We start from the raw sequence: 14,078 nt of genomic DNA, 5'->3' as shown, positions 1-14,078 counted from the left end.
AAGACTCCATGGAGCGGTATTAAAGTGGTTATGGCTTTTGGTGCTTGTTTCACAGGATACATCTGTCATTAAGCACCTGCTTTGGAAAGTACCCTGTGGGAATATTTACCCAGTCATATCTGGAGAACACTGATTTATAATAATCTGAATGAACACAGCATGGTCATTAATTGTGATGATGAAGGATTATGAAAGGTATTGGGTATGTGGTAGAAAGTTTATATGGTATATGCCTCATCTGTCACAATATTCTGTGTTAAAAAAAAAAAAAGAAAAGCTAGTGTTAGTGTGTGAGGAAAGCTACAAATCGGGATGCTTGGATCATTGAGGAAAAGCTAAGTTGAATTTGGTGGGCCTACTTCCCTGAGATTGAAAAGCCAGAACTTTTGTTGTTGTTGTTACTTAGACATTCAGGTTTATTGTTGACACCTGTTTTCTTCATATTGAAGTTTTCACACAGAAGTCTGGATTAAGTTGATAATATGGAAGTAATATACGTTTACTTTTGAGAATTTTCAATTCCATTTTAAATGATCAAGTAGTCTGTAAACCGTAGGTGTAACCTTTTAAGATGTTTCGAGTACAGAAGTTTGTTTGACATAGGCAGGATTCATGAGATGTGTTGGGGATAAATGGTAAGAACAGCATGTTTATATTAAACATAGAAAGGGACTGAAGGACCAAGAGATATGTAATATTCCAGAGGCAACTGAGTACAAAGTGTGTATTGTATATGAAATATACAAGAGGCATTAATTATACCCATGGATACTTAATATTCATGCGGTCTTAATTCGGGCACCTATCAGTGAGACACATTCTGGCCCCATGTGTTGTCTGCTCCAGAAACTCAAGTAAAGACCATGGCCATTGACCAGGCTAAGTATCACACTATAACTGTGGTCAGGTGCGCTTGTCTCTGTGTCCTCAATAGAGCAAGTTTATGTCATTGGCCTTAGGTGAAAAGCCAGAAATTTGCTGTGGACGGCTATAGATATTTCTGTGGCACACCCAAACCCAAGTTCATTTAGGAGTGACTACTATTCCTATGATGTTTGCCTGGGAGACTCAACATTTCTGTATCTCAATTCTATTTCCTAGTTATAGTAAAGACGTTAGTACACAGTGGCAACATGTCTGGTGGACCAAAGAGCATGGGACTGCCTGAACTAAAAGAATCTTAGGAGAATTAGGAGCTGGGCGAGGACTACCTGGCAAGGTAGAATTTGCTTTGAGTGAGAAAAGAGAAACCGATGGAAAAGACTGCCTGGTGCAAAAAGAACACATCAAGGGAATCCAATTCCAGGAGAAAAGAGGATATCAACTAGAAATGGAACCAATGATAACCCGAGAATGGAACCTACAAGGTCCTCCTTAACAGCCTCAGCACCATGACTGAGAACCCACCCTTCTTTCCCTCAGTGAGCAACTCGTGGGTACTGGACACATTTCGAACAGGACTACAGTGCTCCCCCTGGGAGAGAGATGCCTCCTGTTACCGGACCCCTCTCTTGGGGCACCGATACCCATCAAACCATGTAAGTGGAGAAAACGAGTTTGGCTCCGTCCTCAAGATGTTTTGAATTCTGAAATAACAGAGACCTGGCCTCCAACCTATGTGAAAAATAATATAATGGTATACGGGAAAAGGAGATTTTTGCGGGGAAGGGACAAATAATTACACTGGCCTCTTGGGTCCCCTTGCTGTTGAGGTAGCTGGTGGCGGTGGAGGCATACTGTAACGCTGTTGCCTTCTTGTAACCTTTGCCTGCAAGAGACTGTAGATTTGTAAGCAATGTTACCCTGGGTCCTGTGAGTCTTCTTTAGTGACCAAACCCTATCTGATGCCACCTTTCAGTGCATGCACAAAAGGTGAGGTGCGTGTACCAAGAAGGGAGCACCTTTTTTTTAACCTGGTATGTCATGGTAAGGATGAGTCTGGCCATTGTGCCTCTATTCAGACAACTCCAGGCTGTACAAAATTTCTCTACTGTGTGATTTAGTTGCTGAACAGAAGCAAATTGGTCTATACTTCTTGTTTGCAGAATATCTGTCACATTTATCAACTGCAGTATATTTAGCCCTATGGTTTGGGCTCTCTCCAACCCACCACACACTAATAAACTAAATACATAGGCTTTGTTAAGTGCATTTTTATTTCTGCTCTTAGAAGTTGGCTATATTTTTAATTTTAGAAGCTGCAAACCTATAGGGTGTTCATGAGAACTACAGCTGAGAACTGTAAAGAAAGAAAAAGAAAGAAAAAGCTTAGATTATCTTCTTCATAACTTTCAGTGGGGTATCAGCCATATGAACCGGCTTATAAATCCTTCTTACCCAGATTTCCTCTTTGTCTCTGCTTTTCTGTCGCGTTTAATTTTCATTCACAATGCCTTGAAAGGCAGTATGGAGTCATGCAACATTAAACGGATTACAAACTGGGGACATTATAGGCCAATGGTGATGCTCTAGACTTAAACAGCAAATCCTCTAGAGTGGATAAAACTGTGGTATTCAGGTTTCTGCAATACTGAAGCTTTGATAGTGAAGTGAAAAAAGTGAAAAAGACCAAGTGCTTAGTGGCGGTAGCATGGCATATTTTCTAAGGCATCTGTAATTCAAACTCTTTACTGGCATCAGGAAATCACTGAGATAACGCCATTAATTTTCATTAAAGTAAGAGTTAGTGGACACGACCTTCAGTTGGAAAAGGTAGCCAGGACAAGTTTTGTTTGTCTGTACCACAGACAATAGCTCTTTATCATGGCTTTACAGGCACAGAAATGACAAAAAGGCCGGAGCAAATCTAAAATTAAGAGGAAATTCTGAAATCATTTACTGAACAGTTAGTTAAGTAATATGACCACGCATGTTTTCAATAATAAAAGGATAGGTGAACTCTTCATTCTATATTCATACGACACGTGGAAACCTCCTACCATTCTTGAGAATCTAGTTCTTAATTTAGATAAATACACCCTAATTTTGCTGTACCTAAATCTTTTTCAAATATGAGAAAAGTCATGCTCAGAAAGGAAATGCTGAGAATTTCAAATCTGTTTAAAAGTGAAAATTCTACAGTCTACATTCAGAGCTTAGCTTCATTACAAGGTTATAATTACCCATGGCCAAAATTTTTTATAATATCAAATCCCCCTGTTTTTCCAACGTTTATTGGAAATGTTAACATACACTGAAATCATAGACAATGAGACACATATGTGAATAGAAAGAGTTTTTAACAGGAGGAGAACTGAATAATGCCTAAATCCAAGGTCAAGAAGAACACTGTGGAAAGGAGTTTTCCAAGGAAGTCAATTTGGGGGCTTTTTCATAGTATAACCTGGAACAGCTGATTATGTCTTCTGAACTTTTCGTATCTCACTTTTACATCTCTCTCTGTACTATAGCACTTTACAGTAACCATTTCATAACTGCCCCTTTCTCAATGGAAGCCACTACCTCTGGGACGGCGTGGGGACCGAAGAAGAAAAAGAGGCAGGAGACTTTCTCCATCCAGCCGTCTGACTCCACTGCACCTCAAACTGCCTCTTTGCAGCTGTGGCACATTAACAGGTCCCCAAGGAAATCCTAGGCCTGGGGAGTCCTTTAAAAACCACTTGGCAGCTATATAGCTGAAAAATGATAGCTTCAGACTATAAGCTATACGGAAATGGAAGCCTGAATTTACTTTCATTCATGCATCCATTCCTTGAAAACACATTAAGCCCTCCTCTGTGCCAGGCTTTGTGCTCAGCATTGGAGAGACCAAGATAAGGAGGAAAAGCCTACTCTCTCCTGCCAAATAATTTCACTTCTAGGCCATTTCTTCTCCATCTCCATGTGGAAAACCACGCACGAGCAACACCAGTTGACTACCTTACGGCTAGCCTCTGCAGACCCCCTGGGTCAGACGCCTTCATGGCTGAAGATCTGGCAGCCAGGGGTCACAGCCCTCTGCTCTTCCCCAACTCTGGCCCAATTCGGGGTGATGTCATCCTTGGCAGCCTCTCAGTTCATTAGCTTCCTATTTCATCTCCATGGAAATTCACATCCAGTCCGCCTCTGCCGCCCACGCAAATGGTCATATCCTAGACCCAGCCAGCCGAACTGCTCCGCTTCTGAAATAACGTTTAGCTTTGCTGCTCTGTGACCACAACGTCTCGGCTTTCCAGTCACTTTTGCACAATCTCTTCCTCTACCTCCCTGGACACTTGGCCTCTCGATCCCCCTACCTCCTGATTACCAGCTTCCACCCCAATTCACAGCCCCTCCTACCCCATGCAGACGCGACGGACAGCACTCCAACCACTTAACCACTCTTTGGCCCAAATCCCTACTTCACTTGCCCGGCTGGCCTCTGCCCACCTGGGACAGAACCATCCGCTTCCTGACTACTGGCTGTGCCTGGAGGAACACCCCCGCGGATTGGTGCTGTCGGAAACCGCTCAGCAGACTCTGGGCTCCACGATGCTGCTTCTCAAAATAGCCCTCTCTTTCTCCACAGAGGTTAAGGCCAACCTCGACTCTATCCCCTTCTGCCATTAGCTGCAGCACAGGACCTCTCCTCCACCTTCACACAGAAAACAGAGCCCTCCCCGCGGGCATACCTCGCCCGCTTCCCACTAGGTCTCCTTAAGTTACCTAGCCCGGCCCAGATCCTTTCCTCAGCCCCACTCCTTACAGCGGAAGAGAGGCGTCCCCTTTCTTCTCTTGGCCTCTGGATTACCTTCCCCTCTCCTCTGAGAACTCACACGTTGTAGTATCTCCTGAGCCAGCAACTTCAGTTTTGTCCCCGCTTCTCAGATTCATTTAAACAGACTCAAGCGTCTCTCAACCTATGTGCACATGCGCTCCATTAACTCCTCAGCCCCTTCCAGCTAACTACCGCCCCTCTCCCCTCCCCTTCACAACTACATTTCTCCAAGAATCGTCTCAACTGTCTTTACATCCCCACTTCTGCTTTACTTTGAAGCCCACTTCACCACCTCCCCCGTGCCTCTAAAATCTCACCAAACTTACTAAGGACCTCCTCGTTGCTAAATCCAAAGGACACTTTTGCCAACCTCACCCTGACCTCCCAGCAGCATCTGACCCCGGTGGCAGGCCCCTTCTTTCTGCCCATGCAGTATGTGCCAGTATACCTTCTTTGTGTCTTCCTTTGCAGTCCCCTCTGTACCTTGTCCGCCCCCTGTCCTAAATCCTGTTTTCTTGTTACTTTACACTCTCCCCGAGCATCTGCACGCTTATGATTCCTAAACATTGCCCGTATGTTTCTCCTGAGCGCCACAGCTCTATGTCCAGCTCTGCCAGGCACGTCCACCACTCACCCCAGGTGAGCACCTCAGTATCTTCCTTGATTCCCCCTCACCTGGCACATCAAACTCATCACTAAGCCCTATCAATTCCACCTCGTATTTTTCAACTCTCCCCACTTATCTCCATTCCTCCTTTGCCAATTCAGGCCACCATATTGCTCATTTAGACGACTGAAACTGCTCACCAAGTCTCTCCCCCAGCAGGTGTACACCACCGCCAGGGTGAAGGCTCTATTCCACAGCCAGAGCCATTTTTCTAAATGACAAGCCCGTCGTGCCATCCCATTGCACGGCTCCCCACTGACCTCTAAACTCTTTAACTTAAGTTTAAAAGGCCTTTCACAATCTGCCTCCTGCTTCTCCTCCAGCCGAATATTTTACCACAGTCCCTCCCTGGAGCTCCTGTGCTTTAGCCATGCTGCAGTATTTGCAGTTCTTGACTGCATCTCTGGACCCCACGCCTCAGCACATGCTCTGCCTTCTGATGAGAACGTTCTTTCTGGAGTGAGCTCTGCTTACCCTTCTGGACTCACGTATCATAGATGCCACCGCGTCAAGCAACCCCCACAACTCATGGTACCCGCTCTTCCACTGTCACATGACCTTGAAACTGTCCCTTCACTTTTTCTCAGGGTGTCCATAAAGTCTTTTTTCTTTTTTTTTTTTTTTTTTTTTTTTTGTGGTACGCGGGCCTCTCCTGTTGCGGAGCACAGGCTCCGGACGCGCAGGCTCAGCGGCCACGGCTCACGGGCCCAGCCGCTCCACGGCATGTGGGATCTTCCCGGACCGGGGCACGAACCCGCGTCCCCTGCATCGGCAGGCGGACCCTCCACCACTGCACCACCAGGGAAGCCCCATAAAGCCTTAATAGAGGTTTTTCGGTTTTTTTTTTTTACAGATTGTAGATGTTCTTGATGATCTTATATACATACACCTATGTCTCTAGACTTATGGACACCCTGTATATCCCTCATTAGACTGTAAGTTCCATCAGGGTAGGGACTGTGCCTATCTGTTTCATGGTCACATTAACAACATACATGGGCTCTCAAACAGTACTGTATCTGGTAACATATATAAACTGTCTGATGAACCGACAGCATTGTATGACACTTTGGGCATTTTTCCCACTGATATAAGCTATTTAGCAAAAGCAGAAAAACAATCTTGTCATCTTTCTTCTATGACAGTATTTATCTGAACATTAGCATTCAAGCTAAAAAACAATACACATCTGTGAACTCTGGTTTGGGTAAGGCAATCTGATGCTAATACTTGAAATATTCAGTGCATTTTATAAGAAGAAGTAAAGGCAGAACAGGTGGAGATAATTCAAGTTCCATAAAGATAATTCTGGATGCCAACGCCATTAGTCAGAAAATAAAAATTACTGGTATCTTATCAATTCAACATCAGTAGCTGGGGAATGGTGACAGGAATGATTCTAAACAATGTAACAAAGCAGTCTAGGTGAACACTCAGCCAAAGATACTTTAAAAAAATGAATTCTACGTTACACCTGGCCTTGAGAGAGCTATTTCTCGCCGCTCCAACAGCAAATAACTCCCAACCATTTTTTTTTAAACCAAAGGATAACTATCAAGTATTTCGAGCACTGGTTAATACTTACAGCAAAGGGCCTTTTGCAGTCTTCGGAGTTTCATGGCAGTCCTATAAGCCGAGAACCTGACATTATTCAGGTCAGCTGAAGAAAAAAGGGGGAAAACAAAGATCATTTGTTATTTTCTCAAAAGGCACAGATAAACTCCCAATGATTTGCCAACAACAACAAGAGGCTAGGGGGGAAAAATCTCTTGTATATGCCCCAATTTTGGAAAGGTGAAATTCTGTCAATATGGGGAAAGAAAAAAAATGTCGTTTTGCTCTTTGACAATCAGGAAAGCTAAGTTCTGTGAGGGCGACAGTGGCATAGCCTGCAGGGAGCTCATATAGTCCTTGTGCCCAAGAGGGAAAAGAAGGACAGGTATTTCTTTTTTCTAGACTGTAATCTTGGTTCTGTTGTAGTGAATCTTTGCTACACAAGGTGAAAGAGAACAGGGAAAATTTCCCGGAAACAGCTATGAGAACTTAGCAAACAATCAAGTGGCAACATAACATGGTTTTCTGATTATCAAAGTTATACATGCTCACTGTGGAAAACTTAGAAATTAAAGGAAAATATAAAATCAAGTAAACAAATCATCCGTAATCCCATTACGCAAAGATATGCACTGTTAACATTTTGAATATTTCTTACCCAACACAGGCGTGTGTGTCTGTGTGTGAGATGTATTTTAAAATTGGCACATTCCAGGTTTAGGGCCACCTGATCCCACAGGTTCCTTCTATTTAACTATTTTGCATTTATCTAGAAAGTAACTAATTCAGCAAACACAGCATAAAAGAGAGCTGGCTTAAAAAGAAGTCCACAAACTCACATGTGTGTACAAACACACGTACTAATTGGAAGTTTTTGCTCAAAAATTTGGATGCAAGCTAAACATACAAAAATGATACTAGGGTTTCCCTGGTGGCACAGTGGTTGAGAGTCTGCCTGCCGATGCAGGGGACACAGGTTCGTGCCCCGGTCCGGGAAGATCCCACATGCCGCGGAGCGGCTGGGCCCGTGAGCCACGGCCGCTGAGCCTGCGCGTCCGGAGCCTGTGCTCCGCAACGGGAGAGGCCACAGCAGTGAGAGGCCCGCGTACCGCCAAAAAAAAAAAAAAAAAGATACTAGATGTCAACAAGAAAAGTTGCGAATCCGTATCAGAATGGATATTTGTTTCTGTACATATTCTGTACTAATGAAGATACTGCTATTCTAAAAGAGATTAAAATAAGTAAAATAAAACTGGGACTAAACTAAACATTTAGCTTTATATTCTAAGGTGCAATCATTCTAATATTCTGCACGGATTAACAGCTCAACAATTTCTGCTACAGTGATTTCTACTGTCACCTGTCTATCAAGCCCCAACTCACCTCACCTAGCAGAAATCTATATTTAGATGATGCCCTCACTCAATTTTGCATAAGCCTTGATATACGCCAAGATATATTTCTTTTCTTGCATTTTTGTGTAGTTATGTTTCATAAACCCAGCTCCAAAAAGCTCCTTGAAGACAAGGACCCTGTCCCCTACTTCTGTCGCTATTTCCCAGTGACTTAACATATAACTGCTCTCTGAAAAAACAGGTCTAATACAGCTCAGGGACTGACTGACAAACTGAATGAATATATGAACAAAAGAATGAAAAAAAGAAAAAATATACTGGCAAACATGACTAACTGCCATAATCAAATGGCACCCACAGAACCAATTCTAATTGGAGGTTAAGAAAGGGAAATAATTTAATCCATATCCAAGTTGCTTCGGTCAACATTATTAGATTGATGGCCTTTGCAGAGACCAAATATAACAACCTAAATTGAAATTAGGGGAAAGAAAAACAATGTCTGTAATTTACTTTATAATATTCAATGTAAAAACCAAAAAGACTGACAATACTAAATGCTGGCAAGGATGTGGAGCAACTGGAACTCTCAGACACTGTTGGTGGGAATATAAAATAGTACAACTACTTTGGAAAACCAGGTTAGCAATTTCTCATGAAATTAAACATACATCTATCTTATGACCCAAAATTCGACTCCTAGATATTCAGCCAAAAGAAATAAAAACATGCCCACAAAAAGATGTGTACGTGAATACGCATAGTAGCTTTAATTCATAATAGCCAAAAACTGGAAAGAAAACTAGAGTAGAATGAATAAACAAATTGTGGTGTAGTCACACAACAGGACACTACTCTGTAATAAAAAGGAACTAACTCCTGATAAAGCAACATTGTGAGCTGATCTGAAAAACATTACCCTGGGTAAAAGTCAGGCACAAAGAGTAAAAAAAAAAAATACTGCTTGATTCCACTTATATGAAATTCTTGAAGAGGTCAATCTCACCCATACTCTGACAGAAGGCAGATAGATGGTAGCCGGGAGTGGGGACAGGGTGGGTAACTAATTGAAAGGAACATAGGGGTATTTTCTAGGTGATTGAAATGTTATATATCTTGATTGATATGAAGGTTATTTGAGTGCATACGTCTGGCAAAAACTCAAAAACTGTACACTTAAAATGGGTACATTTTATTGTGTTTAAAGTATGCCTCAATAAAGTAGATTTTAAGAGTTAAAAAAACCCTCACAGGGACCGCACAATATGAAGTATGTGTGTGTTAGCTTAGCTACATTGCAGAGGCAGTCAGTTGTCTTAATCAGGAAAGCACACTCCAGGGGTGGTTGGCTAGCAATTAATCAAAAAGCCTCACTCCAGAGCCGCCACTGGTAAGTGCTTCAGCTATATTTAGCTCTTGTTACACCTAAAATCCTATTAATACACCTAGTATCCAAATTAATGTTGGATGGGCTTGTGTTAGTGATATTAGTGGTTTACAAAATACCAGGACTGTTGAAAAGGGTTGAGAATAGAAACATTCCCTGCCCTTACATTAACAGGGCGTGGGAAGAATCTAGCAGGCCCTCCACCTTTAAAAATGGTGCCCTAGGCCGGATTCCAAAATCTCCAGCTGTAGTTCACCGGATTCTTGGTTGCCTACATTCAATTAGATGGCTGACAAAATCCTGCTGTTACAGCAGGGGTTTGCCAACTTGACCGTACACCAGAATCACCTGGAGGGCTAGTTAAAAATACACATTCCCAAGCCCCATGCTCAGATGTTCTGATTACGCAGGCCTGGAGAGGGCCTGAGGATCTGCATCTCTAACAAGTTTCTAGGTGCTCCTGATGCTGCTGGTCCAGAGACCACACTTTGAGAACCACTGTGTTAAGGACTGCGGCAGGTGTGGATTGTGAGGCTCTCCCGCCAAGCACTCAAAAAGGCAGGGCTGTGACTTCACTGTGCCTTGGGCACAGGCTTTAAAATTGTTCTCTGCTCTGTGGCTAGTAAGTGTTCATATGTGACAGAGCTTGTTCTGAGGCTTGCTTTCATTATAAACCTGGTAGCCAAGACGTGGATAAGAAGGCAGCCCTCACCTATGTCTTAACCACGGGTGGCTACCAACACATACCTACCCCAGAGAACCTGGGCAGATCCTTTTTACCCAAATTATGATTCGAGGACCAACAGCACCAGCACCTCTTTGGACCTTGTTAGGAATGCAGAATCTCAGGCCCCATCCAGCTCTAAGAATCAGAATCAACATTTTAACAAGATCCCCAGGTAATTCGTATGTGCCTTCAAGTACAATGGAGTCTTTAATTGTACATTTTAATACAGTTTCTTGTTCCGTGTTGTTAAAGTGCAAGTATAAACTCTCTACAGAGACCTGTGTGGTCTACTGTTTTTGTCTTTCTACATTCCATTTTGTGGGCTTTTAGAGTATTTAATGACTATTACAGTCAATTAGACCAAAAACTCACCTCTGGGATATATTTGTGGGTCTCTTGTTTATGATGAATGCCAATAAAAGGTATTCAATAAGTTAAAAGTGTCTACTCTGTCCGATTTTCCTGGATCTATTCAGAATTCAGGACAAATGGTCTAAATGAGGTCAGAAGCCCCATCCAAGCCTCACAGTTCATATCAAGAATTGGTAAATTCCAGGAGCTAGAGATCCAAGTGGGAGAAGCAAGGATGATCTATCTGATTCTTTCAGGGCGTGGTTCACGGTAGAATACTATCAGAGACAAGCATCTGGAACATTCCTGCTCTAGCAGTGCTCTCAGCTTCCCTGAAGCCCTTCAAACATTCCTCCCTTTCAAATCCTTCTAACTATGGCACATTCTACCTGGCGTTAATCCACTCTGACACCCTTTCAAGCATACCCCCAAACACAATGCAGAGAACAAGACTTCTGCCACCAGTTTTCTGTGTATCACAGTCCAACCAATTATCAAACAGTGATTCAGGAAGACCAAAAGAAAGTAGCAGGGAAAATGTCTAGTTTTCAACCTAATGCAACAGAAGCCATACAAATTTACATCCAGTACGCATCAGTGAATTGCAGCGGAGTTCTGGTGCCCTGAAAGTCCTACTCCAGAGGGTTAACCATCTGTGTTGTCTGAATCCGCCCTCTGGCTTACAGCTGGGAGAGAGAAGTCTCTGCAGCCTTGTGAAAATGTGTAGGATACACACTGAAACCTCAAGATGCGGTACAGCTGCAGACAATGTGACACTGTCCTGGGCTGAGGCTGGAGCTGACCTCGTAGCTAAAGTATGCATGCAGAATAAAGCTTCAAGCCCCATCCCCATCCCCCATGGGAGGCCGGCCTCCACCTTCCCTGGGAGCTGCCTTTCCAGGACTTTGGCCCAAGTTGTGATGAGCTCACTAGCTCTCACAACCGGAACTCAAGAGGCGTGAGACTATCCAAGAAACGAGTCACACGATGTTTGCATGGCAGCTGGTAGCGAGCGCACTTGGAAGGATAAACATGCTCAACTGTACATTCCTCTTCATGACTTGAATTATTTTATCCAGGGCTGGTTCTGGCCTAAAAATGGAGAAATCTAGAAACTTAAGGAACAAGGGGAAATATGACACCATCTACACTCTCAAGTTGAATCACCAGCTACTGACGTGATGGTCCATTTGACTTTTATTTTGAGGCACAAAACAAATAACAGGTTTTGCTGCACCTTTCTTTAGCCTATGAATTTCCCTTGACTTTGGTAAGAATTTCTGTTGCATGACTTTTACTTTCATTCTGTGGAAGGTAGTGGTGGAAGGTGTCAAATTCACCAGAAAAGAGGAATGACCGATCAAGTTTGAGCCATAAACCTACACATTGTTGGACTTGCTCTTGCAAAACGCCTGAAAAACGCCTCAGCATTTTGAAGTTATGGGAAATTTTGGAAAATATTATAGAAATAAAACATTAAGGCCCTTCATTTCAATTTTACAGCTGCTTTCTGCCTTTTAATCATACTTCAAAAATCCTGCTACCTATGACCGAACTGAGGTCTAGAATTTAAAACAAGGAGTATTCCGGTCCAGCTTTCCAATGGCTTGTGGGCACTTTTTAGAAAGGCCCAAAGTTTCAGTATGTTTATCTATATTAGGTAGAAAGAATGACAATGACCCCATAAACGTAATGAGTGGAAAGAGCTGGATGGCTGAAGATTATCCCAACAGGTGGATTCGTGGTGTGGTCTTTGTTTCCTACCATCTCTATTTCCCAGCACAAATGTATTCCAAATCATTCAGGTGATCATGAGTGAAAAATAAAATCTAGAGGAAGTATGATTTTTGGGGGGTATAGTTCCAACTTCAGTGTTGGCATACAATGTGAATTAAACTACTACCACGTGTCCATTTTAACAATTCTCCAAATTTTCTAAAGAAGCCACACAAGGCAGTCTCCCCCTACACTAATATAACATATAGAAAGCCAGTAGATTTTAAAATATTAATAACATATCTCTGATTCCCCAGCCTCACTCTTCCTATAGCGTTCTAATGGACTCTCCACAAGACAAGTATTATTCTTATCGGTTCAAACTCACTAGAACAGGCAAGAGCCACGGACAGGCCTTTATGAGGCTTGAGATAAACTGAGTAATTTAAACCAAGTCTGGCTTGAAAGCAAGTTAAGCCAAGATATCCAGGCTTCAGAAGCTTTAGAGTATAAAGTAGAATTGTGGGGAACTCCTGAAGAACTCTTCAATAATACGGAGGATTTCTGGAACGTATCTTTAAAGGATTAGCCGAGAGAGAGGAGGTACATTAACACATAACACATAACAATTTTTTAGATGTATGTGAGGCCTTTTACAATCTACACTCATTAAAACCTCATCGTCAACGCTGAGCTTTACTTAAATGGGGAAAAAAATAAACCTACGTAGAGATAAATAGGAATGACACATTCATACTTGTATGAACTGCAGAAAGCTGAGTCTGTGCATTTATAATTACTATCCAGTTGTTTCCAGGTGTGAAACGGTATTACTTATTTGCTACCAGTTATTCTCTAGGATTCTTCTGAAAAATGAAGAGAAGCAAATAAAGTATCCAGGGTAGCACAAATGTGGAAGACTTAGAATTGAGAAAGAGAGACACAAACCAACCCAAACCAAAAATAAAACAATAGGGAAGTTCAACTGTGAAGTCAAAGAGAGCACCAAATCCTGACTGTGGGTTGTTCAAGGCCTTTCTGGCTCCCTCCTTTTGCTTGGCCTCCCTCAGCCCAATCTCACTACCTCTTAGCAACATTGTTCTCATGGAAGAGTTGAAATTCAAATTAGCTTTGCTTTCTTGTTTGCTGCTCCGGTAAAAGGTTTGTTGAGAAAGCAGTTTCTATAACAAATGGCCAATGTAAAGTTCTGCGGGGAGGTGGGAGGGAGGCACCGTGTATCTTAAATACTATTTCTGGGCCTGAATTCTCCCCCAGATAATGGAGAGGTGACTCACGTGGACACTGCTGCACCATGTTCCTTCTACTTCAGCTTCAAATCAGAAAGGAACTGGGCTCTAATTCTCAAAGCCTTGTCCACCAAAAATATATATATAAAATAATATTAATGATTCAGAAAGACTCTTTAGGCAAAACTGGTTTATAGCTTTTTAAAAGACATCCACCAAATAAAAACAAACACAGAGATAGAACAGAGTACTGGTTACTAGAAGGCAAGGCAGGGAGGGGAAAATGGGTAAAGAAGGTCAACTCTATGGTGATGGAGGGAAACTAAATTTTTGGTAGTGAGCACACTGTAGGGTATACAGAAGTAGAAATATAATGTT

General features: G+C 42.5%; 1 protein-coding gene across 6 annotated transcripts in view; it reads right to left on the bottom strand.

Moving 5' to 3' along the window:
* Positions 1–14,078, bottom strand: part of DMD (dystrophin) — a 2,087,389-nt gene that overhangs the window by 106,514 nt on the left and 1,966,797 nt on the right. For all 6 annotated transcript variants that reach the window (XM_081221405.1, XM_081221404.1, XM_081221407.1 and 3 more), the window contains one exon: positions 6,949–7,023. In XM_081221405.1, coding sequence (XP_081077531.1) covers positions 6,949–7,023 — 75 coding nt within the window. The remainder of the gene's footprint in view (positions 1–6,948; positions 7,024–14,078) is intronic.

This window comes from Mesoplodon bidens, assembly GCF_964165515.1.
Source record: "Mesoplodon bidens genome assembly, chromosome: X".
NCBI lineage: Eukaryota > Metazoa > Chordata > Mammalia > Artiodactyla > Ziphiidae > Mesoplodon > Mesoplodon bidens.
Note: the sequence above shows the minus strand (reverse complement) of the source record. Positions and strands in the feature narration are given on the sequence as shown.